The sequence below is a fragment of the Pinus tabuliformis genome, chromosome 8 (genome assembly GCF_031772625.1).
Source record: "Pinus tabuliformis cultivar Carrire ecotype Pingquan chromosome 8, CPIR1, whole genome shotgun sequence".
NCBI classification, from domain to species: domain Eukaryota; kingdom Viridiplantae; phylum Streptophyta; class Pinopsida; order Pinales; family Pinaceae; genus Pinus; species Pinus tabuliformis.
The window spans coordinates 803,465,236-803,492,830 of NC_142294.1; the positions used below are offsets into that span (position 1 = coordinate 803,465,236).

A 27,595-nucleotide genomic window follows, 5' to 3' on the forward strand; every position below is an offset into this window, starting at 1 on the left:
TGTTCGAATTTAAACAAGTAGAAGAAATAAACCAGCAAAATACAAATTAATTTTGTAAAGGATAGACTTAGAAAATTCAACATGGTATCAAAGCATGGTGGCAAATCATAGGAAAACTTAAGACATCAGCTTAGCAGGGTATTTGCAGCAGATTCAGCTGTCCCGAGTGATAGAGATGATCCTTGTAGAAAGCAACAGAGGAAGGAGTGACGTAGAGGGGCTATGTCATCAGTCTGGGCCAGAGAGAGACAGCGCAGAGGCTGAGGAGGGCAAAAACTGGCTCACACAGAGGCCAAAAGGACTGACGCAGTTGGCTGAGGGAGCTATTTTACCGGTGCCGGGATTGCACAGAGCTAAGAGGCCCAATCCTTCAGTTGTTGGGGCATAGGAGGTTGTGGGTAGTTTGCGGAGCGAAGCTGGTGGTGTATTGTGGTTAGATTAGTACCTAACAGGGCAAGACAAAGGTAGACGGAGTTGCTTCCGAGGTGGATTTCTAGCCAAGGAATCTGGATCAGTGTTGCAGTTGCACAGACAATCGAAGAGGAGCAACTTGACAGTTGGCAGAAGGATTTCCAAGAGGGAAATCAAGACTCAGAGGGAGTGGAGAAGAGAACTTCCAAACAGGAAGTAGAGAGACTCAGCAGGAGTCGAACCGAAAACTTCTAGGCGGGAAGTAAAAAGACTCAGCAAGAGTCGAACCGAGAACTTCCAGGTGGCCAGTAGAGAAGCTCGGAGGAGTCGACAGAAAAGCAGCGAGATGGCTGTGAATGGGCTAAGAGATCAGGACAGGCTGGATGGAGCGTCCAACTTTGTGGCCTGGAAGGCCAAGATCTTGTCCATTCTAAACAGACATCATATCAAGGGCTTCTCCTTGAGAGAGATGGCTATCCCAGTTGACCCAGTAGCTAATGAAAGGTACGAGGAGGCAATGGCTAAGGCAAAGTGCATCATCTTTAATTAGGTCAAGGATCATGTGATACCACATATTGCCGAGAAGGAAACGACAAAGGAGATGTGGGACACTTTGAAGACATTGTACCAACATACTTCCATGTAGAGGAAGATGCTCCTAGAGAATCAGCTAAGGTCATATCAGATGCAGAAGGGAGAGGAGATAGATGTCTTCCTCATTCGGTTAAAGGAGATCCGTGACCAGTTAACTTCCATAGGGGCCACGCCGGATCAGGAATTGATGGTGAGGACCGCACTTAACACAGTCTCCGAGGATTGGGAGACATTTGTCCAGAGCATACTGGGCAGGACGAGTCTTTCGGATTGGGAAGAACTGTGGGCGGCTCTTCGTCAAGAAGAGATCACACGGCTGACCAAGGCGGGGAGTAGAGACAAAGGGTTCAGGATCAAGAAGGAAGAGGAAGAGGATGCGGCTCTAGCATTTGCGGGAAAGCAGGAGAAGAGGAAGAAGAAGGACCTCTCCAAGGTCAAGTGCTTTCACTGTGGGGAACTGGGTCACTATGCAAACCAGTGTCCGAGGAAAAAGAGTAAGGGAGAGGCTTCTCACTCGAAGGAAACACCAACGAGGGCGGAGAAAGAAGTCGAGGACGATGATGATTGTGCCACTTGAGAAGAAGTGGGGAGACATCGAGCTCTAATCAGGAGGACTACAAGCGATGAGGAGCAGGATCCTTGAGGTACCCAACCTCTTGGATTATACCTTGCTACGGGAGCCCCAAAGAGGAGTAACAGGACTGGCGAATGTAGGTAGAGACGAATGCGGATGAAGCAGCAGAAGAGTGCTACAGTGCAAGAGTCCCTGGGCAGCGCGAGGCTAGTAGGCTACAACTGCACGGGAGAGTTGCAACGGGGTAGGATAGCACAAATAGGTGTGCAACGGTGGGAGATGCAGGGAGTTGTTGTAGCAGCGTAGAGGTCAGTAGAGGGAGAACTTGTTAGCGGTAGAGGGAGCTTCAGCATCGAGGGTGTTTCTAGCCTAACAGGGATGTCAGAAGTTGGGTGGATCAGTTACTCACTTCTCAATAACTGAGTTGCAGCGCAGTAACAGTATGCAGTTGCATGATGCAACATGATGAGGGGTAAAGTATAAGAAGAGGCTTGAGGGTCAGTTGGAGAACGCACTAGAGTGATCAGTCATTCATTTTTCTAGAGAGGGGTTGCTAAACAAATTTGAATCAGTGATCAACAGCGAGGGGCAGTGAGTACAAGGAAGAGAGACAGAGACAATACAGAGAGACCAGCGCAGAAGCAGAGAGAGCGAGAGAAGCAACTAGTCCAGGCTATGCAGAGCTCAGCAAAGACAGCGCAGAGGCCATAAGGACTGCATCATCCACACAGAGGTTGTTGGAGTGACGCAGAGGGCCCCAAAGGCTACGCAGTGCCTCAGAGGGTTGACGCAGAGGGTCATGGGGTTGACGCAAGTCAGCAGCAAGTTGACGCAGAGGCCAGAAGGGCCAACGCTGACCTTTAGATGTGCCGGAGAGGGTTTCGTGGGACAGGTTTTCTGAATACATGTTTCTAGATATAGAGGTATTGTTGTCGTGTATTTTTCTATCGGGTGAGCCGTTTAGCCACCCAATTGTATCCAAAAAAACTACATAATAATATAACCCTCTGAATCGCTGCATCGGTTTTCCCGCATTATATTTTTCCGGGGACATTTGTCCAAAAATAACGGTGTCACTTGTGTGCTTGTTTTCTTTCAGTTGATGATTTGTAGATGTTGTGATTGTATTGTGTTTATTTCGGTATTTAAATGTATTAAATAACTTGTTCGAATTTAAACAAGTAGAAGAAATAAACCAGCAGAATACAGACTAATTTTCTAACGGATAGTCTTAGAAAATTCAACAAAACAATCCCTGATGAAGTGGCATCGCATATCTATATGTTTTGACCTATAATGAAACACTGGATTCTCAAAGAGCCTGATGCAACTTTGGCTATCGTGGTAGATACTTGTAGGAATTTACAAGGTAAGTTCCTTAGATAGAACACCAAAGAACACCGCTCACAAACAAATCATTGGTCAGTACACCAGTATTCTTGACGTGGTTAAAACCCTCAAAGAGGAAAACAATCCACAGCCTGAGCCAACGCGGCCACTTCAGGAAATTTATTAATGTAAAAGAAAGAAAATTTACATTAGCTTCTCTCATGAAGGGTCACCTAACAAATGACCCTCCATGCTCTTTAAATAGAGATCATGGACCAATTGCGTTTTAAGCCACGGATCGAGTGTCGGTAATACCAAGGAGAGAATGAACCATCAGATCACTTCATGTCTAGAACATATCGTGACCGTCGGATTGTAAGTTACAAAAAATACATACTAAAGAAACACACTTTACCTAACTATACAATAGATCAAGTTGTACTTAATTATTTCTTATGTGTCAAAATATCCTAACATCCCCGCTTAACAACAAATTGGGATAGGATTCAAGGATGTACAAAGGTGACACAATAGGAGAAGGAAGGAAGCATTAGAACCTATCCCCCCTTAGTGACATCTTCCTAAACTCCAACCATAAATCGAAGTTTAGTAAACATCGCCTCTGTAAGAACCTTTGTAAAGATGTCTGCAACTTGATCATCGGTTGAACAATATTGCACTTCAAGAACATGGTCATGAATGAGCTTTCTGATGAAGTGCATGTGTAGTTCAATGTGTTTGTTGCACTGATGTTGGACTGGATCTTTGCATAGTTGAATGGCACTTTGATTATCACACCAAAGAGTAGTTGGATGTTGATGCTGAAAACCAAACTCTGACAGGATCTGACGAAGCCACAAGGCTTCCTTACTAGCTTCAACAACGCCACGATACTCTGCTTTTACTGAAGAAAGAGAAATGGCACTTTGTTTCTTGCAAGCCCATGCAATAGGTCCAAAACAAAGAGTGAAGACATAACCTGCAGTAGACTTACGATCATCAGGGTCACCAGCCCAATCAGAATCAGTGAAACCAACCAATAGAGGAGATGCTTATGCACTGTAATGAATCCCAAACTAAATTGTACCTCAAACATAACGAAGTATTCTTTTCGCTGCTTTCCAATGACTTTCATGTGGGTTTTTCATAAACTGAGCAACAAGGCCAACAGCGAAGGAAAGGTCAAGACAAGTATGGGTCAAATACAAAAGTTTTCCAACACGCTGACAGTATAAGCTAGCATCAACTTCAGGGGAAGTACAAGTGACTGAACGTTTAGCTCCAAACTGAAAAGGAGAAGGGGCTGGCTTACAATCTTCCATGTGAAAGTGGTGTAGAAGATCACAGGCATACTTGGACTAGGAGAGGGAAATACCTTCCTTGGATTGCAAGACTTGAAGACCAAGAAAATAATGCAAGTGTCCTAAGTTTGTCATTTCAAACTGATTTTTAATGCTGGACTTCACATGGTTTATAAGGTTGGGATCACTACCAGTAAGCATAAGATCATCAACATAAAGAACAAGAATGATAAGAGACTTACTCACTTTCTTGGTGTAGGCAGTATAGTTAGAATGACACCTAAGAAAGACAGTATCTAAAAGAAAGCTATCCATTTTGGCATACCAAGCACGAGGGGCTTGCTTGAGACCATAAAGGGATTTCTTAAGTTGACATACAAGGTTGGAGTCTATTTTTATAAGCCAGGAGGTTGTTCCATATAGATTTCTTCATGCAAGTCCCCATGCAAGAAGGCAAATTTAACATCCATCTGATGGACTTCCCATTTGAAAGAAGCAGCAAGGGAAAGAACAAGGCGCATAGAGTTCATTTTGGCAACAAGGGAGAAGGTTTCAGTATAGTCAATGCCTTCAACTTTTTAAAAACCCTTAGCAACAAAACGAGCTTTATGTTTATCAACTTTTCCATATGGTCCAAACTTGGTTTTGTAAACCCATTTGCATCTAACAAGTTTTCATCCCTTTGGAAGAGGAACAAGATCCTATGTATCATTTGCCAACAATGAACGATATTCTTCATTCATAGCTGCAACCCAATCTGGATGGCATGAAGCTTCTGCAAAGGTGTCAAGATCATAATTCACTAAAGCTTGAGCCAGTAAAGAAGAGGCTTTATCAAACTGAGAACGTGTACAACATTGATCTGTAGGATCACCTGCGGCATCCCGAGTAGTGCAGATCTATTTTGGAAGTTGAGGAGGTGAAGGAGGATCCCAAGAAGGTGGGGGAGGATTGTCATCCTCGCTATCATCATCTGAAGAAGGAATATTTTCAGAAGTAGAAGGGATAGAGAGAGGTGGCACATCCGCCGAACTAGGCTCCTAAGCCGATATATTTTCAACAAACTTTACATCTCTTCTAATGATAACAATTTTGGATTTAGGTTGAAGAAGTCTATATCCTTTGACATCTTCAGAATATCCAACAAAAACACAATTTTCACTCTTAAGTTCTAAGGCTTCATGTTTCTCACCTGGAATATGGGTCCATGCTTCACTTCCAAAAACACAAAAGTGACTTACATCTAGTTTAATAGAGCTCCATGCTTCTTCTAGAGTGATATTCTTTAAAACCTTGGTAGGAATGCGATTTACTATGTAATTTGCACAATTAATTGTTTCTGCCCAAAAAATTAAGACTAAGTCCTTTAGATTGAAGCATACAATTAACCATTTCCTTTAAGGTGTGATTCTTCCTTTCAACTACACAATTTTGCTATGGAGTATATGGAACAATATGTTGCAATTGAATTCCATGCTCAGTGCAGAAGTTGATGAATTTGTTGTTAACATATTCTCTGCCTTTATCAGATCTTAGCTTAAGAATTTGATGTCCGGATTGTTTCTTGACAAAGGCCTTAAAGCCCAAGAACATGTTAAAAACTTCACTCTTGAGTTTTATGACATATATCGTAGTGCGTCTAGAGAAATCATCAATGAAAGTTAAGAAATACTTGTAGCCAGAGAATGAAACAGCTAGAAGTGGACCACATAAATCACTCTGCACAAGTTGTAAAGGAGCTAAGGCATGCCAAGAGGCACGTTTTTCAAAACTATCCCAATGATGTTTTCCAGGTACACATCCGGAATAAACACCATCTCTGCAAGATACCAAAGGAATATCTGTCACCATATTTTCTTTACATAGATTTTGAAGGGAGCGATAGTTTACGTGACCAAATTGCTAATGCCAAAGTTTGTTCACTTCATCATTATCAGCAACAAATATTGAGGGAAGAGTTGATGACCCAAAGTTGTTAAACTTATACAACCTTGTAGAATCATCAGCAATGCCAATAGCTAAAACATGTTTATGATCTCTTAGGTCCTTAATTACAACATCATGAGGTGAAAATTCAACGGTTTTACCTTCACCTGAACAAGTTGTCTGATATACAGATTGAAGGCTACAGGATAACGTAGGAACACATAATACATCATTAAATTGACCATTGTCTAGATGAATAGTTCTAGTCCCTACAACACTAAGAGATTTATCATCACCAAAATATATATTTTTGGTGTTACAATCATTTAAAGAAGAAAACATGGCCTTTTTTTTGGCCATGTGATAAGAAGATCCAGAATCAATGAGCCACTCATGAGAATGAGAAGAAGAAATTAGTGCATAACCAGACCGAGATGCTTGACAACCACATGCAAAAAGTGTTATTCCTGATGATGAAGTTGAAGTTGGAGAGTGCTCCAAATGGATGTTATGCTTCTCCATTGTTGCTTCCAAGGCTTCCATCTTCTCAAAAGCATTTGGATTCTAAGTGGTCATCACGATTACAAAAGTTGCAATGTATCTCAGTCTTCTTCCCTTTGTTTTAGTTACCTTATCATTTTGTTGAGTTGATTTTTTATTGTGAGACTGAAATGGCTTCAGACCCTTGTTTGGTTTAGGACCATTATTTTTAGGATGTTGCTTCTTAGGATTCTTTGAACTTGGTTGTTACAAGTCTCTTGAGGCTTTCTTAGAAGAGTTTCCGGTATTAAGAACACCAAGATGTAAGAGTTTTTCTTGCTCTCTTATTAAAGAATCACAAAAAGCATCAAAAGAGGGGGGCTTGTAGTCTTGTCCTTTAGAAATAAAGGCTTCTCTAGTAGAATGGACGATGGAAGCAAACACAGAGTAGGCTGGTCCTAACTTAGTAAGAATGGAATAGATAAGGCTACCATCTTCTTTCTTAACCTTAACACCTTCCGAATGAAGTCTAAGGGTCTTGAACTTGGACAAAAAATCTTCAATGAAAAAAATTATTGGGGTCCAATGTAAGCAACTCATTTTCGAGTTGATGGACTCTAATTTCATTTTTAATTCCAAAAACTTTATTGACTTGTTTCATTGCTTCATTGGGGGTACAATTTATGCAATATGAAATCTAAGGTCTAGAGAAATAGACATCCCTATCAACCCACATGCTTGATCTTGCTTATTTTCCTATTTGGCTTGCTTATCTTCATCTTTAGGTTTAGACTCTTGGCCTGAGGCTATTCTATAAAGACCTTTAATTTCAAGTAAATTCACAATGTATGATAGCCATTAAAAGTAGTTTGTGTTGTCAAGAATAACTAAGCATGGACTTTACATTTTAAAAGGAATTGAAGCTATAGACACTGAAATTAAGTGTTCCATTGGAAATATCTCAAAAAATTAGGCCGATTCAAAAGAAACAGCACTGAAAACGGCTTCCGGATGAAGAAGTTATCGCTTTTTGAAGAAAAGTTGTTAAAGATGCCGACGAACTACGTGAATGTTGGAAAGTGAATAATAATGTTATATTTAAAAAAATCTCCCCTCTTTCCAAACTTAATCTAATTAGCTCACTTTTAAAAAAAGATTACTTTATGTGACCCACTTTTATAAATAAGTGAAAGCCACTTTTACAATGGTACCTTATGAACTATCCACTAAATTGTAACTTAAATAGAACATAAAGTGACTTTAGAATTATAAGTGACTCGATTTTTATAATGGGTGAGAGCACTTTTACATAAAGTAACTTTAAAACATAAGTTACATGTGTTTTTTGAAAAAGTAACTCAACAAAAAGAAAGACTTGAACCCAAGACCTCTATTATCATAAAGTAACTTTGGACCAAGTGAGCTAGTTAAAAAAGTTAGTAATTTTTGGAAAAGAAGAAGGGGGGCGTGTTTGCTCACTAAAGCTTTGGAGTGCGTGCTTACTTGAAAAAAACCCCTTTTTGCCTAGAAAACAAAAAAACCCACACAAACCAAAACGAACACACAAAATTTATCAAGCCTTACGGCTTAAAGTTAGATTTGGCCAAAAGCTATGTATTTTCCTTTATGTTTCTGGTTTTTCAAAATCACACTAAGGCGCGGAGAAAAAGAGCATAAGTATTAGAAAAATCCTTTCTTTCTATTTCTGGTTTGCCCAGATCTCACAGAGTCGCGGGGCAAAGAGCATACGCAGAAATGAAAGGTATAGATCTGGTAATAAAAAACAGAGAGATAAACAAACCGAAATAGACAGAGAGAAATAATTAAAACTGCAAATAAAGACTGGATACCTCCAGATCTTAAAAAGGATGTAGCTAGGGCTATCAGAAACCTTTCCGCGTGAAATGAAAAGGGTTCTTCACTGGAACAGATGCTCCTAACACAAAAGAGCAGTGCTCTCGGCCCGAAAGCGGTCAGAAACAGTAGATCTAGGAAACAACAGTCGGATGCAGTTGTACCAACTTTAGATTTGGATCACCAACGAATGCGGCCCTCGAATAGCTCTGATACCATGTAGGAATTTACAGGGTAAGTTCCTTAGATAGAACACCAAAGGACCCTGCTCACAAACAGATCACAAATCAGTACACCAGTATTCTTGACGTCGTTAAAACCCTCAAAGAGGGAAACAGTCCACGGCCTGAACCAAAGCGACCACTTCAGGCAATTTATTAATGTAAAAGAAAAAAAATTACATAGTCTTCTCTCATGAACGGTCACCTAACAAATTACCCTCCATGCTTTTTAAATAGAGATCATGGACCAATCGAGTGTTAAGCCACAGATCAAGTGTCGGTATTACCGAGGAGAGAATGAAGCGTCGGATCACTTCACGTCTAGAACATATCGTGATTGTCGGATTGTAAGTTACAAAAAGTACATACTAAAGAAACACACTTTACCTAACAATAAACTAGACCAAGTTGTACTTAATTATTTCCTATATTTCGAAATATCCTAACAATACTAGTTGCCTCCATGCGAACAAACTCACTAGTAGCTTCCGAAGCCAAATAGCTTAGCATGTGGCCACGCTAGCTGCCATGTACTATGCTTTGCAGATTTCAGTGCCACAAACTTTTGCTTCCTGTTGCACCAAGACACGGTCCCTGATCCAACGTTGAAGTAACACCCCGAGGTGCTTTTCTGATCCACTGAACTACCTGCCCAATCTACATCTGTGTAACCACATAACCTAACACCATCACCTCGAGTATACCTTAACCCATACCCAACTGTATCGCGCAAGTACCTCAATATATTCCTCATCGTTGTTGTTTTTCCACGGCACTAGAGAATCTAGCTTAGGGTCTTACAATCTCTGACACAACCAACTAAAATGCCACAACAAACTACTTTGCACAGTGAAATAAACACGGCAATAAATCAACTAAAGCACAAAAATACAACGTTTTAACAATTTTTGAACAACCCAACTTCGTTATATTATCAATCTATAATAAAATTGTCTAAGGCTCCTATATCAGGGATCATAGCCCTCATACAATCATTGATACAAGAATTCAAATTAGGATTTGGTGTCAAAAACTATGACAACCAATCTACCCTGAACAAGATATCAACTAGCCTACTAGTTGATGTAGTACACTTCACGACTACACTTGGTCATACCCTAAATACATTTGTTGGTCCTTCTACTCTCAAACTACAGCAACAAACTTTGCCTCTATCAATGAATCCTACTCCTTTAGGTCATTGAACATGGCTCGCCAACTGTCTGCCCTCTAGTTGATCATTAGTCTATCAATGAATCAACACATAGAGAGTTTTGTGGGTTGTTCACAACTTCGTTTGTGAATAACTCTTAAGTTGTCCACTTGTTACTCCTTAGTCCTTCAAGAACGCGACACTTTGGGACTTCTTCCCACTTTTGCCTTTTTTTGCTACTATATGAAGACAAACTTAGGGCATAGAGGCTACCCTCTATCACTATCAAAAGTCGTTCCCCAACAGACAACTTAGGGCTTTTCAAACTACTCCCTTCGTTGACCTTTTATCCCTTCAAAGAACAAGGACTAAGCTTCTCCAAGTCTGCCCTTCTTACAGTTGTTAAATTCATTTTCAATAAGTTGATCTAGGGCTTCAAGGATACCTTCTTCCTTCCCTCCAACTAGTCCTTCAAATGCCCTTCAAAATTGTCCAAACTAGGACTCTACACCAACCTAGCAATCATCAACTTAGTGAGAAAAACCACATACATTTTCATACATTTCTAGGCCTGTGCATGCTGTTGCAGGATCTTGGCCCGACTAGGGCTTCTAACTGTACATGTCAGCCCTACCAATCTGCTCCAAAAACCCTCCTCAACCTGCAACCATCTTCTGCCTACAAGCTCCTTCCATGTGCTGGCTTTTGGGGCTGCTTCTAGCCCACTGTTAGGCCTTTCAACCCTCTTCAATCTGAAGTGACAGGGCTCGGCCCTTTTGCCTAGAATCACAAAAAATGCCTCCTGATTTCAGAGATTTGTACCACTCAAAAACACGCAAAAGACAACCCTTGATGCTCCTCCATGGCTCGATCTTCCTACTACCAAACTCGATCCTCAAACCAAACACAAAAAGGTACAAAAACGGATTTCTTTCTCCTTTGCTAAGCTGCTTCGGATATGCGGTTATCTCAGATGCTTTCCCACTAAGACGAATTGCACTTGTGGTGATGAGAATGAGCCTCCATGTCTCTCTTATTTATATGCTTCTTTGGGTAACGTCTAGCCCTTCCAAGAAGGGTCTCTTCAAGCAAGGCTGACTTGAACTCTAAGACAATTAACCCATATGAAACACATAAAAATTAATATCTCACAATATACAAATCCCCTCGTGGTATTCTTGGCAGCCCCTTGCTCCATTAAGGGTGCCCTACAATTTCCAAGTGTCAAATCATCAAATTCATGCATGGTTTCACATCCACAACCTTGGGTGCAGAGCCCATCTCTTGGGTACTTAGCCCACAAAGCCCTTTTGTGGTGCTAATTCCTCCACAACCATGTACCCTAGGGTTTGGAGTACCTCCCAAGCTACCAATCTCAACACTACCTCTTAGCAAAGGAGGTACTTCCAAAACTAGGAATTTATTCATCATTGTCGCTGTTGGCGACGCTAGCCCAACTCTTGGCGCTCACCACTCCAACATACCTTGCAACATGAACTACGCCCTTCTTAGAAATGCCATTTCCATGAGAAGCCTCTTGCTACTTCTTCTCTTGAAACGCTTTCTGGTCATCCCATAGTTCCTTCTTGCCAATTGTAGAAGCACGCTTGCTCCCCACTGACCACACACTCTTCTTGGGCTACACATTCTCCCTCTAAACCTACAAACCTCTACTAGAACTCGACTCCATCTGAACATCTAGAAAATAGACCTTCTCCTGCTTCTGCTTCTCATGATCTTCCCCGTCAGACGATATAGACCATGCTCCATAACTCAAACGACCACTCCACCAAAGCTAGAGCCTTTAGGCCTAAGCTTCGCTTTCCCATCCTGGAAAATCATGTCAAACCCCTTTTGCTCGATCACTGAGACAGACAATATGTGGCATCCCCATCCGGTAAATTACTCCATTGCACCAAATAATCTCTAAAATCCCTGCTCCGCAATTTCCTTTCCTTAGTCTCCAAAATAGCCTCGAGTTCCAGAACCAAGTGACCCTCATCATCCAGTGGGGGTAGCTCTGTGGCTATTGTCACATGTTGTCCCAATACCTTCTTGAGGCATGAAACGTGAAAGACATTGTGCACCTTGCTTGCAGGCAAAAGCTCCAGCTCATATGCCACCTCTCCAATCTGCCTGATCACCTTGTAGGGCCCATAAAAATGCAATTGTAACTTCTAGGCCCCCTTCTGCTTCAGCGTGGACTGCCTATATGGTTGGAGGCACAAAAAGACCAAGTCTCCCACCTCAAAGTGCCTCTCGACCCTGTTCCTATCTGCATATATTTTTTGTTGATTTTGGGAAATCTGTAGGCTGTCCTTGACAGCCTTGGGGATGTCTTGGCTCTCCTGAATTGAATCCTTGGCCCTTGGGGCGCTGCGGTCTCCAAAAACAATGTCAGCAAAAGATAAAGCATCACACCCATACAAAGCACAGAAAAGGGGACATAACGATGGACATATGCTAGGTAGTATTGTAGCAATACTCCCAAGTGCAACCACTTCATCCATGCTCATTGTTGCCCTATCACGTAGTTCCACAAATATCCCTCCAACCACTTGTTGACTAACTCAGTCTACCCATCCGTTTAAGGGTGGTAGTTGGTACTGGGAGTGAGCTCAGTGCCCACCAGTCTAAAGAGCTCCTACCAAAATGCCCCCATGAAGTTGTTGTCCATGTCACTGACTATGGTCTTGGGCAGACCATGCAACCGGAAAATCTCCTTGAAGAACAACTCCGCAACTTGCGAAACAAAGAATTTGGTGGGGATAGCAAAGAAATGGGCATACTTCGTCAACATGTCCACCACTACGTATATGCAATCACATCCCTGCACCATGGGAAATCTTGTGATGAAATCCATCGAGATGCTTTCCCATTTCCCCTTCGAAATGGGGAGCGGTTGTAGTAGCCTTATTCCTCTAGCAAGCCTCACACTCCTGCACATATCTCAACATGTCACCCTTGAGGCCCTTCCAAGTGAAGCGTCCCTTGATTGTCTTGTAAGTCTTCAAGAAAATCCTGGTGTCCGAACAGTGTTGAATCATGCGCTGCATGGAGAATCCTCTCCCTCAACTGCGAACCACGAACCAAACAAATGTGCCCCTTGTAGTAAATGACTTATGCCATCACACAATAGCGCTCATCACCATGGATACTGTTACCCACCACCTGTGGGTAGTGTATACGGAAGAAAAAAAATTCTCCTAGATGGTCCTCAGCTGGCAACCAGTAGCCCCTTATAGCCACCAGATAGCTCGAAGTGCCATTTTCTCCGCCACCTGATTCAACCATCTGGTTCCTCGCCCATCTGTTATGAATGCGTGTTTGAAGGTGGGCCTCCCGACCCCAAAGTTATGACTTTTGATTGGTATACTTGAGTAAATTTCCTTGTCATTAGCACTTTTGGGCATGAAATGGTGGGGGGATTCGGTAGAAAGAGTGGGTTAGGTTTGTATTCCTGTCTCCACTGCTCGATTTCATGGTTACCCTTGTATCCTAGTCCTGTGGGATCTCCTTTACTGACCATTTGGTTTTCAGGTTGGCACTACATGGGAAATCCTGATTTTTGTCGCATGGTCCTGCCTCCCAACACCACCTACATTGCTCTCATTCCACTCATTTTGGCCCCATTCATCTATTTTCTCATCCGAGTCCACATGCGTCCACTAGATCCACATAGGTTTAGCCTTTCCCTCCCCTTATCCACACCTTGGCTCAAGCCTAGAACGATGCCTGAAGGTTGATGCAGCTAATAAAAAGAAAAAGAAAAAAAGCATAATTTGGCTACTCTCAATAGGAAATGTACCACAAAATGCAAAAGATGGTCAGGACATACAAAGTTACCACGTGGGCAAAAGCCAAACATGAGCTCTACCCCTTATCCATGGTCGTCACCCTTGTTCCTATGGGCCCTAGATAAGCCCCATTTATCATTAAGGAACCCATGATTGTCCCAACCCCTGGTGGGTGATGAACCGCCCCACCTTAAGGCGGGGTATCCACTACTACATATGACACATCATGCTCTCATTCCCCTGTAGCCCCAAGCAATTATGAAGAAAAATCAGTAAAAGGCAAAAGACATATGAAGAAGGGTGGAAAAGCAAAGGTCGAGGTAACTCACGTACCACGATTTTCTCCCTCCTACATTTACATACCTAGGAGTGAGCTTCCCTCATTATAGCTACCCATGAACCTTGACATGTGGTCTGGATGATTCCCCTAATCCGCACTCCATTCCATTATCATATCATTTGCCACCTACCTCTTAAAGGATGTACCATGGGCATGATACCCCCTTTAGAGGTTGAAACCACCTAATAAGGTCCTTGGTTAACCCCCTATTAAGCTTGGAGACACTTGTACATGCCAAAGCCCACTATGGAAGACCATGCCACCATGAAGTCCCCCATTGATCCCATGATTTGTAAGCATTATTACTTGATTATTCTAATGATTTGTTGTATTGGAAGGCAAGGGGACACATTGGATCTTATGCAAGATTGCAGGTGGATCTTCATTTAGGGCTTGGTCTCCCTATACGGGGTCCTAGCCCTCTAGAGGGTTGCATTGGCAATTGTAGTGTGAGCGTTGAGAGCCATGGGCCTCCACCATAGCATATATTACTTCATGGATCCCCAGCAGTGTTCATTGATTTCTCGTGTTCCACCTTTTGGATGAGGATGATGCACCTAGTCCACCATGCCCAGTCGACTCCACAGTTGCACCATACACTTGGCAGATGTTCCAGGATGCCTCCCACTGCAGAGGGAGGGCTTATGTCATTACTCCAGCCCTTACAAATGGTCTACAGGCATATTTGATCCATTTGGAGACCCATGAGGATGTCCTTGTGCCCCCACACCCACTTGGGAGCACCACAGGTTCTTGATTGGATAACAAGGGGCCAACCCCTTGTCCACTATGTTTGGAGTCCATTTCTTCATTATGGCACCCCTTGGACTTCATTAGGCCTCCTCAAAGGCCCAATGACTCACTTTGTTGATCATTCAACCCTCTTGAGAGGCTTATCTTTACATTATTGAGCTATTTGGTGGGCTTGTCACCAAAAGTTTTGTTATTATGCACATTATTTTATTTGAGGGGCTAAATTAGGCCTAATTAGCTAAATCAAATTCATTAGGAAGTGTATAAATTGTGATGAATCATTTTGATCATAATCACTTGGATCGGATCATTCTCTCTTGTGAGATTTTTGCTATTCTTTTTGGAGGATGAAATTGGATGAATGGATGAATTTTGATGTTTGGATCTCTTCATTTTTGTCTTGGAGCTTCAGTATTGGCATATAATGATGATTGAATATACTTTTTCTTACATGTAAGTACCCTTTCAATGTTATTTTGTCATTTCTTATGTCACACGCATGTTGTTGGAGATTTTCGCCATACTAGGCTGAAATTTATTGTTTTTCTTACGTGAAATTGTGGAATTTGTCTTTTTATAGCGTTGCACCATGTCATGGACCATATATGAATAAGTGAACAATCCTAGAGATATTTTGTCGAAATTTTATCTTGATAAGTCATCATACATTACATATCTAAGTGTAAAGACCTTGAAGCAATTGTCCCATGCCCTAATTGTCATGCGAAATTGTTCAAGAGGCCTCCTTCACTAAATGAAATCATCCCAAGCATTGGAATTTCCTTGACTCCATTTCTCCCAAAGGATTAGGCATTGATCCTCCACTAGTGATCACTCTAAAGAACATTTTTCTCACCTTCTCTCTTTCTTTCTAGGCCTAGCCTCCATAGGTGACCTAGGGCATAATTTTTCTCACAATTCACCCATCAAAAAATTTGATTCCTTGCCCTCTACTACGTTGTTGTGTCTCCTAGGAGCCCCCAAATTTGAGGTATTTCTGGCAATGGGATCTAAAGATATTCCAAGCCCTACATCTGAGATCGATTCTTGCCCTTGGTTTCCCATTGGCTAGTGACCTCATAGGGATCATTGCATTAAAATCCCTAGAAATTTCTCCTTTGATCCCCTTCTCCCCCTCAATTAGGTCAAGCACACCTCTAATTGATCAACTCCACCCACTTGACCTAACTTTGGGTCCACTTAGTCCCGTGTGGTCCCGCAACTTTTGGAAGATAATTTTACAAAGAGCATTTGGAAACCAAGTTTTCACAAGGGTTTCTCCCTGATAAGTCTCATTTGCAAACCCTAGCCCTTGAAACTTCCTTGGCCCTTCTTAGAGAACCTTACACCTTGCTTCTCAAGCAAGAAAACCATACAATTGAGTCTCTCTTGTGAATAGGCCTTAGGAATCACTCCTTTTCTCTTCATTGATTCATCCTTCTAGTGATTCCCTTCATACCAAGTCTCCTCCCATTGGTGAAAGTCCATAAATAGTAGGGAGCCTTAGCTGAGGTGACAGTGGGCTATCACTCCATAAAATGTTACCGCTCAAACTAGGAGGGGATCCTAAAAGGTCAACTACTAGGTTAAGGGTAACAGGTACCCTCCAAGATCTCACATGCTTGTCGATCCTTGGAGTACTCCACCAACAATTGTGTTTTCCAATCATGGCAAATGCTCATGAGTGAAAGTGTCATGGGTCTTCAGGATAAGGCATCTTCCACCACGTTAAGCTTGCCCTTGACATACTCAATATGAAAATCGTAGGCCTAAATTCTATTGACCCACTTCTATTGTCTATTGTTGAGGCCCTTCTTCCCAAAAAGTGGCGAAGACTGTTATGATCAGTCTTCACTTTGAACCTGTTACCCACCAAGTATTGTCAGAACTTGGTCAATGCATGCATGATGGCCAGCATCTCCTTGTCATAGATCGAGTACAACCTCTCATGACTAAGGAGCTTCCAACTCTCAAAAGCTATAGGGTGGCCTCCTTATGACAATATAGCACCAATGCCCTCACCTAATGCATCGCACTCCAAGGTAAACGACTGTGTAAAATCGGGTAGAGCCAACACTGGGCAACTACTCATCGCCTCCTCGAGGTGCTCGAATGTTTCTTGTGCCTTGTCAGACCATGCGAATGGCCCCTTCCTGGTCAGATCTGTGAAGGGTGTCACCATCTATGAGAATCCCTTTACGAACTTCCTCTAATATGTGCAAATGCCCACAAATCCCCTCAGCACAGTCACATTCCGGGGAACTGGCCAATCCCAGATGGCTCCAATCTTCTCCTCATGCACTTGTACTCCATCCTCCCCAATGCTATGCCCCAAGTAGAACATCTTGGTCAGCCGAAACCCACACTTGGACAGCTTCACATAGAACTATTGCCCCTCCAAAATACGAAGTACCTCCTCGAGAAGTTGCGAGTGCTCCTCCCACATCCTGTTGTAGATCAATATATCATCAAAGAACAGTAGTGCAAATTTGCGTAGTTTCTTGCAGAACACGTGGTTCGTGCAAGACTGAAAGGTAGCAGGAGCATTCGTCAGCCCAAAGGGCATAAACAAGAACTAGAAATGGCCATAGTGACACCTAAACATTGTCTTGGGGATATCCTAATCCCTCACCTGAATCTGATGGTACCTCGAACGTAGATCTATCTTAGAGAAGTACTTGGCTCCTCTAAGCTCATCCATAAGCTCATTTATGCGGGGGATGGGGTATCGGTTCTTCAACGTCTTCTTGTTAAGGGCTCTATAGTCGATGCACATCCTCAGCGTGCCATCCTTCTTCTTCACCAGGACAATTGATGAAGCGAAGGGACTAGAGTTGGGCCTGATGTGCCCCAATGCCAACAACTCATGAATAGCCCGCTCAATCTCATCCCGATAGGCCTTGGGATGTCTGTATGGGGTCGTGATAACTGCCTGCACCCCTGGCTCTAGCTCAATAGTGTGCTCAAACCCCCTATCAGGTGGTCCTGGCGGAATGTCTCCAAACATTATTGGGTACCTGTCTAGAATGGCCTAGATGTCCAGGTGTGGTGGTTGGGGCTTGCCCCCTACATCAGATATCCTGAGCTCCACAGCCCACTCTATATCCCCATGCCTCAAGTCTGCCTCCATCCTATGCACTGATACTATCTATGGGGTGTATGAGTGCATGCCTCTCAACAAAACCATCTTCCCATCGGGTCACGCGAACTCCATCTCCAATTTCTGCCATTCAGTGGTAACACGCGAAAGAGAATACAACCACTTCACACCAAGCACCACGTTGGTGTCTGGAACATCAACCACGAAGAAATGGTCCGTCATAGAATAGTTCCCCATCACCACTGTCATCCCGGGAACGTATCTAGTACACTGAATGGTACGGTTTCCCGACACCAAGACCAAGAATCCCTCAAAGGACTTTGTGTGTATGCCTCTCCTCTCCACCATCTGGGTATCTACGAAATTGTGGGTGGCCCCACTGTCTACTAGCACCGAAACACGATGCCCCTGATCCTCAAAGTAAGGTACTTCGGTACTCCCTTAAGTGAAGTGATAACCCCTGCTGTAGGAACAAAGGGTGCCCCCACCTCCTCCTCCTGTCACCTGTGGCTCCTCATTAACAATGCCTACCTCCTACTCTACCTCATTCTTTGGCTCACTGTCAAAAAATACCTCTATGAAGTGTGCCTTGCCCTTGGTACATTGGTGCCCTCGTGCCCATGGCTCCTGGAAAGTGAAGCACAACTTCCTCCTACGAAGGTCCCTCCTGGCCTCCTCATCCAACTGCCCACGCCCCTGAATATCTCGTTGTGATGGGTGTCTAGTGTCTCTTCCCCTCTGCTAGAATACCAATCTGGTGGGTATTTGTGCTTTGGTCCTGGGAAGAGCATCCCGTAAATTCTGAGCTCTACCTATTGCACCCTACAAAGTGGTGGGCCTGTTGGACCTCACCAAGACCATTAGTGGTTCTACTAACCCCTCCAAAAACAAAAAGACCTCCTACACTTTGATAAATCTGGCACCATCATGGATATCCTTAGAAGCTCAAATATATATATGTCTTTGCACTATCAGTCTGCTTAAGCCGAGTCAACTCTCCAAAGTGCTACTTCGAGTCTCTCCTCTCAAAATGTTCCAGCACCCTCCGTGTGAAATCCTCGTAGCCTGTAACTCCTGCATGCCCCATAGTGGTCAACCCATGGAAACACCAATCATGGGCCTCTTCCTCCAAGTGTAAAGTGGAAATCTTGATTTCCCCCACCTCTTTCATATGGTTAAACTGGAATTAGACATCCAACTTCTCAACCCACGCCCTAGCATAGCCCTTAGGCGAGCCATCAAAAGTTGGAAGGAATAACCTTCCCACCGCCGTTGCAAATCAGTGCCATGCGTGTAGGCTCCTCCACTCTGCCCCTTGCTCCTATTGTTGCCCTTAAGTTGGCAAAAGTCTTTGAAGGTGATGGCATCTCTGAAATCGGCCCCAAAGGCCTGGTGCTCCACAAAATAGTCTCCCATGGGCATGTCCACCTGCCCCTGTGGCCCTCCAGTACCTAATGCTAAAAATGTAGGGATAGTTGACCTGGGTGGTGTGCTACAGACATGAGGTGTGTTGGGTGTGTTTATTGCCTGGTGGTGCGAGGTACCTGAACCCTCACCCATGTGGATGTCTCCTTGAATGCCCTTGCCCTTGTTACAGTTGTTCTACTGCCTCAACTCATCAACACCGCTAGACAAGTCATGGATGTCCTTCAACAGGCTTTGGGCAAGTTCCTCCTCTTTACTCACTTTTTCATTCTGATTGTCACCCATATCTGGCCTCTCAACCTCCAACGCAAGGGTTTCTGGGTCAGGGGTAATCTATGGTTGTCTTTCCTTGCTTCTGTACCTCTGCCTCTTGTACGTGATATTATGCTTATCTTCTAGTGTCATAGACTGAAGGCTTCTCCCACTAGCTGAGCAAAGATTATAAGCTTTGTTACCATTGTAATATTCCTAAGGGAAAATTAACATTGATAAACAGCAATAATATCACATGTACACAAAAATTACACATATAAGTAAACACCCAAAAATTCATCAAAAACCCAAGCTAAGCTGAGCCATTTTATTATTAATCAGTGGGGGTACAACAAAAGCATGGAGTGAGTTCACATGGGCTTGCCAAAGGCAAGCTAAACAACTCCGAGGTGAAGATGACAATGGCCCGGATGATGGGAAGACAATTCCCCTCTAAGCTCTGCACTGGCCCTGGAAAACTTCAGTGTTGGCTGATGTAGATCTGCTATTTGACTCTTCTCTAGTGCTCAGAAAATTCAGGGTAATTAACCCCGGTCTCCTCTCAAATAATGCACCACAACCCAAAGAGGGGTTGGCCTAGTTCTGACCCCCGAAATTAGCCCCAATTTCCATGTATTCCTCCAACTACTAGGTAATTCAGCCCACTTGGAAACACCCCTGTTCAGTTCCTCCAAAATGAGGGTAAATGCTGCCAAAACTCCTCTTCGGATGTCTCACCAAATCTCCAGCTCAATTCAACCCAATTGTCTCTCCCCCTCAACTCCCATGTGTGGCCCAAAAACTTCCTCTGCGCAAGCCCATGTAGTCCCTGAAATGTTGTCACTACTACAGCAAAATCCCCACAAAAATGTGCCTACCTAGCACTACAAATCTCCAGTAGAAAATGGTCCAAGGCTCTCCTGGAAGACTCAGCAAGTTTGCTTCTCCACAACTCACTCTCCTAGGTAATGTGTATTCCTTTCCTACGACAAGACTATTGAGTAAATTCCACAAAATGCATTGATGCCAAGTTCGGAACAACTCCCAAATGGTGGAGATCTTCCTCCTTGTGCAAGCACTCGAAGTCCAACGAAGGTAGGTTGAGAATTCTCGCCTGAGAATCTCGTGTGTTGAACAGCACTTGCACCTGAACGATGCATCTCTCACTACTTATCCTTAGGCTCCCCCTTCTCCATGTGGGCCCATGATTCGACACCACCTTGGTCTTTCTCCCTCCAAAAGTGCAAGTTTGCTCAGGGGGTGTGTATTCCTCTTTTGGGGTCGTCCCCACCATCCACTACAACTTCGATTTCGCTTTTTCTCATAGGTTGAGACCCTCCTTAGCCAATTTAATTAACTAGGGTCCTCCTAACCCACTTCCCCTAAGTTAAGCACTCCAAAACATCAAAATTGCAAAGCTGGTGTAGCTACTCGATGAAATTAATTAGAGGGGACATCACACCAATCCAAGATTCATTCAATATTCATGTGTCTTTCTTTAAAAAGGTCATGAGATTGAAGTGCAAGGTGCAAATTAACCGACCAAAAACTTGATGAAGAAGGCTCCATTTAGCTTAAATTGGCAATAGTATTGGATACCAAAGAGTGTCAATTGCTCAAATGCACAATTAGTGAAGTATTGATCCAATGGAATGGCTGTGTATTGGTATGGTTGACTCCTAGATTTGGTGGTGTATTCCCTTGGTTTCCACTTTTGCAATATCCTGTGAGGCATGGTCGATCTACTTGCGCTTTTGACTAGACCACCCTATCTTATTTTATGGATCTAGTGGTTATCTTTACACTTAAGCACATGGATCCATGTTTGGCACATTATTTGAGTTTCCCAACACCATTTGGTTATCTTGGAGGACAAGTTATCATCACCTTGGAGAAGATGCTCTAACTAAATTAACTATTTTTGGCATATATTGGCTCTTCGAATGTCATTGACTCCCTGATGAGTGGGGTGCTTCACCTATGGAGGTCAATTTGCACACATTTTTATGTCTTTTAGAGGGGCCTTGCATGGGGAGATGTTATATGTGGCATTTTGAGGATGTTGTATGGTTTCACATCCTAGGACTAGGGAAACATCTAGCTTGTAGAGGACAAACATGTGTGTAATGTCCCAAATGCAGAAAATTTAAAACAAGCACTTCACATAAAAACTAATTATGTATTTAATAGAAGATTGCCATGTAAAATTAAAGACAATAGAGCACTGCAATCCATAACACACTGAACAAGAAAATTCTCAGCTTTATTATATTAGGTAAGCTGGGGTTTTACATGCACAAACAACCCATGTAGCTGAGATGAAAAGCTGGCCTCAAATAGATCTACAATATTGCCACAAATCGGCCTCCAAAACAAACTAAAAAATCAATACACTGCAACCTGTGAACCCTGGATGGATTCACCAAGGGAAGATGGGTGCTCGCCCAATCTCTCTATATCACCTGAGGGTTTTCGTCCTGGGGCTACCAATGGAGTAGAGAACCACGTTCTCGACCTCACATACAAGAAACAATATCAACTCCAAGATATCCTCCAATGGCCTCCTCCTCCTCTTTTATAGATTTGATGGATCCCTCTAGAACCTCCCATTTTATTATTAATTTAATCATGGAGCACTTTTCCCTCTTTTATTTCAATTAAAATATTCTTTTTAATGCGGGAAAGTGGTAAATTAACCATCCTATCTCCCCTAGTCACTGAAACTCTCATCTAACCATCCCATCATATAGATCTTCACTCTGGTTCGAACAAGCTATTACACTAAAGTGTTCTGCCATGTATTCCTCCCGGAATGCCACCTTAAGTGTAATTAATTGAGTCAAGCCCACTAATAACTCAGTTTTCTGAAAGTTGTCGGAATGTGCTGGAACGAAAGGCAAACTGTGCAGATGATGGAATATACCAAGCGAATGCCATCGGACCTCATAGAAACTCCTCAAAACTTCCTTGGGACCCCTGATGACATAACCTGCTCCACTGACCTGGCCATCCCCTGCCCTGGAAATCCACCCTACCTGTACCATGAAGAAGAATAAAAATGGGGACATGACAATGCAGCATTGCCATTCTTTAGCCTTCATTTTATTATCCATATTTTGACTTGTCAATGTGAGTTGGTTATGAGATAGTAATTTGTTAAGTTTTCCTATGAGAGGTCTTGGATCTACAATTTGGATATTATTATTTTATATTGGAGGGTTTCCAGCCCTAACTCTACATAAAAGAAGCTCCCTTCCATTGTAATGGTTGTTGGCAGTGGGGTAAGCTTATGAGAGCTATTGATGAAGATCTTATTAAAGCCTTTGGAAAATTAACAGTTTCAATCTTGTTGACACGAGTCATATATATGAAATTTATCATGGCTGAATGTTGATGCTGAAAACTACTGCAAAATATTTTCTTTAGGTGTTATTTTCTGAAGGGTTATTCTACTCCAATAGAAGGAATTAGGTGGGGGCTTTCTTCTCTTAATCTCTGTGTTGTTTCATCTATGAATGCGTTAATTTTGCATCTATCATTTTCTGGAGTTGTTACAGAATTTACACTTAAAGCACACCCTCACAAATGAGTTTAAGAGGTGCACCTTTTAAAGGGCCCTCCGAAGAAATTTTACATTAATTAATAGCAAATTAGGGCTGGCTGTAGCATGCTTTTGCAGCTCTTTTTTGACCTAATCCCTTGCAAAAAAAACAGCCCTTTAAGTTTGGCCTCGTGACCCAATATGCCCTAGATCAGTTGAAGCACTGGTCTTTCCATCTCAGCCACCTCTAAAAATACAAAAATCCATCTTTTATTTTCCGTTTGCATAAAATCTGAAATACACTTCAAGAAATAACATAAATCAGATTTGCCCTGTCAAAAACCCTTCCAAATTATCATCATACATTAGACTTGGTTGCCTTCAGGGATTCCCTCTTTGTGCTGGAGGAGAGCTGGCCTAAAGAGAGTGAAGGAACTACCAAGATGAAACTATGTAGCCCTTGTGCACTGCCCCTAGGGTCTCACTTGTTTCTAGGCCTTTGTCACATAAAGTGAGGGTTTTGGGTGGGGACAATGACATTGGGCAAAGAATTAATGAATTCATAACCTTGTATTTATACACATCCTTTAGGGATATGGCACTAGCCCCAAGAGGGTGACTAGGCAGACCTAGTTAGATACACAAAATGCAATAAGGGTGTTGGTTGGGGTAAGCTCCATAAAGCTATTTTATAATACAATGGATCAACACTTGCTTCAAGTGAAGATTAACCACATGATCTCAACATCACAGTCTAATTGCTTTAAATAAAAAAACTTTATATTTCTCTCTGAGAAAATTTCTACAGTGTAGCCTAAAGAGTCATAAATATGTTGCAGTACAAACTTGAAATTATATAGCATTTTTTCAACTATCCTCTTTCAACTGCAAAAGGCACATTTGTTAAACCTATAAGTGCCATAACAGTGACAAAGTTCAGTAGACATGATCATTCTAGAAAATTGACAATGGAACCACTTCCAACTGGAAAAATAATTGAGGAAAGTTTATTTATTTGGAATCTCATCTTTTTCTCTACTTATTCTCATTTTTTAAATCCATCTCAGAGAAATCCAATGATGAATATATTCTACAATATTATTTGATTATATGAATTTTCTCAAAATACCCAATGCGGAACTACCAAACACATTTAACTGGTCCTCTATAGATGCATGTCATTCAAAACAGGCCCTTACCTCACTGTTTACCTCAGGACGTCCATCAAACCGTAGCAACACAGGTAAAACATACGATTCATCTTCCTGCACCAAAGAAAAAACACACAATTCAGAGAACCTGAGAATTACTAAATCCAAGAAATACAATTAGCAGTCTAAACAGGATGCTTAAAGTGGATATTTGTACAGTTTATAATCGCTGTTATGCATAACTATTGATACATAAAACTAAACCAATCACTTCCCTCGAGTAGAATGACAGATAGAAATTAATATATGCATGTCTGTAAAAACTAGAAGGATAATAGCAAGATGCTCAACATCCCCTGGAGACAATAAAGAAATTAGAGACTGAAAAAAAAGTCAATTGACTCACTTTTTCCTAGTATGGAAGGAGAAATGATGAAAGAAACTAGGACCCACTTTTAGACTGTAAAACTGTCCTAGTAATACAGACTGCAAAAGAAGTCAATTGACCGAGTTTTTCATACTTTGAAAGGAGAATGAAGGAAGGAAACTAGGACCCCTGAAAAGGAATTAAATACAATGACAAAGGTTAAATACATTCCCCTTGAAACTTCTGACCACCATAAAAGAAATATGAAATGCAACGAACAAGTATTAAATCCAAGAACTCAGTTTTAAAAATAATAACCAAACTTTCACAAACATTGCTCAATATGAAGCAAGATAGATGAAACAAACCTGACTTGTTGCAATATTTTACAAGTGAAATGGCTGAGATAATAGATGTCACCCTAAAGAGTATAGTACCAGTTACCCACCAAAAGTGGGTAACTCCACAAGAGAAAAATTTACTCCCGCATTTGCTTCTAACCAGCCGGCCAGCAGCCCCTGACAGCAACCAATAGCCGACGACATGCCACTATTAATCTCCGCCGCCTACATCAATCATATGCTTCCCACCTGTTGTCACTCAAATTGTATAGGCAAGGTGCGACAACGACTCAAGGCAGGGGCTAGCACTCTGATCCCTGCCCTCTTCGTTCTAGTTATCTCCCAACAGCAGGCTATGGGGGGTAGTCCCTATGGAAGATGATAATGCAAGACTTGTTGGCAACCAACAAGTTCGGGAGACACGATTGAATGGCCTAGCCACTTGGTTGATTTAGCAAGTTTAAGAAATAGATTAGATTATTATGTGAGAACAGTGCTTTGTGGAGTCAATTACTTGCTTTATATTGATTAAGTACCAAATGACTGGATGAACAATCGCTGCTTAAGAGATGCTTAGCTATCCTATATGAAATGCAAGTCCTGCAATCTAGGTGAGATGCAAAAAACTTGGTTGATTCTAATTATATGCCTAGCTAAATGTACTCTTTAATCCTCACTTGTTTTGAGGCTAGTCTCTAAAGAAGGTTGTAAAGAGAAGTCAAGGCAAAGCAAACAAAGGCTTGGTTAATGATACCTCCCCTTGAAATCTAACCACCCGGTGCCTCCAACACTACAGAGACTGTGGCTCTGACGATTGTGAGGTCACTATGTTAACCACTAGAAAGGGTCTATCCATCGCAAGCTACAAGATGAAAGGTGTTCCTATCTTTCTATCAACAAAGTTTATGCTTGGAGGTAAGTTAATTAATGCAAGACTAGGCTTAGAATGCCAATGCAAATTTGATTGAGTGCTCTTGAGTTAAGTTTGATTATGATCTTACGTACTTAGTCATCATTAATCTTTAGTTTTGAGTCATGACAAAGAGTACTTAATTAACAAATGAAGCACAATCTTAACCACAAGATAAAGTGCTCAAATTCAGCAATGCCCACAAAGATGTATCCAATGTAACCAAAAGATAATTGCCCAAGTACCAAACAAGAAACAAGATTAATGCTCTTTATGCCAAATTCACCAATATGTCAAAGATAGGATTAACCTTCACAATAAATATTCCATATAACCATGAATAATAAATCCAATAACAACAATAGCTAAAAGATTAGAGCATTTATCCATGATATCACTTAAAATGTTGATTTTTAATGTACCTTGGACAAGTGGTTTCCCATGGAGTAGTCGCTACCTAGGGAAAAGTGTCCAAATAATTATTTTCGTAAGTGTGACACTATAAAGTGAAAGTGACTTTATAAGAGGTAAAGTCAATGTTAAATTATCAAGTGAAAAGTGACTTTAGACGCAAAGTACAATGTGGGTACTTTATTTAATGGGTGAGTTAAAAAATAGAAAGTGAGAATTAAATGCACTTTTATTCTCATCCCTTGATCTAAATGAATCTGAGCCATTAGATCTTAGGGTTGCCCAAAAGTCATTTAGCGAAACAAAAAGGGGAAAAGAAAAGAGAGACTGCATTCATTCTTCATGAGCAAATTGGAGAAAGGAGGCTGAGAGTTGGAGAAAAGTTATGAAGGAGAAATTTGTTGCAGCAAGCTAAAGGAGTGATTTCTGGGCAAAGTTGGGCATGAAAATCGAGGCATAGAAGACAGCACACCGTGTGAGCTGCACACTGTTCGAGGGAAGTTTTTGAAAAAAATGTAAAAAAGTCGGTATAGCAGTGCAGAAATCCATACAGTCCGTACAGAATTCGTATAGTACAGCCGTAAAGTCGTATCCGTATAGTACATATGTTCAGCTTCAACTGGGCATGGAAATCGAGGCAAAGTGGGCATGGTTTTCAAGGAGTTTTGGGTTGAAGAGATAAGTTGTATTTTGTTGTTTTGTTTTGTCTACAAATGTATTTTTCCTGAACTTGAAAGATAAATAAATTTGAAAAGCTCTCTAACAAGTTTTCCCCAGAGAAGATTGAAGGGGTTTTGCCTGGGTCTAAGTTGACCAAAAATTTGTGTATTTTTATGTGTGTTGCTAGTCTGTTTATGTCCATATTTATTTTCAGCATGTGTTGATAGTCCCATGTGTTTTAATCTGGAAATTTCATTTCCAAAATTCTATATGTTGAATGTATGTTTATGGGAAAGGGCATTTAACTGAATGGGAGTGATAAGGTTGTAGGAAACATTTTAGTCATCAAATTTCAACATGGGTATCAGAGCTACAGACTAAAAATTGTAGTTTCAACAGCAAACTAATATTTTGGGAGAGCAAGGTGAAATTTCACACACACTAAACTTTTGAGACAGCAAGGTGTGTTGGAAAGTTCATTTCTCCATTTTCTTGGTTTTGTAAATTTTGGACAGCAATCATGGCCATGTTCTTAAGAATAGGGGATAGACTGGGTGGGATATCCAACTATGTCGTTTCGAAGGACAAAATTCAGAGTGTTTGGGGAGGCAACAGTTTGGGACATAATGCGGCAAGTGATTGTACCTCCTACTGCTGCAGATGAACTTGTTGAATTCACAAAAAAAAAATGCAAAGACAAAAAG

At 41.8% G+C, this 27,595-nt stretch overlaps 1 protein-coding gene across 3 annotated transcripts in view; it reads right to left on the bottom strand.

Moving 5' to 3' along the window:
• The window catches only part of LOC149238023 (Iron-sulfur cluster biosynthesis family protein), a 279,175-nt gene that overhangs the window by 120,738 nt on the left and 130,842 nt on the right, over positions 1 to 27,595 (bottom strand). For all 3 annotated transcript variants that reach the window (XR_016246361.1, XM_089372897.1, XM_089372896.1), the window contains exon 8: positions 24,251 to 24,316. Coding sequence is in view for 2 of the 3 variants with exons in the window: in XM_089372897.1 (XP_089229023.1) it covers positions 24,251 to 24,316 (66 nt within the window). In the remaining variant the exon portion in view is untranslated. The remainder of the gene's footprint in view (positions 1 to 24,250; positions 24,317 to 27,595) is intronic.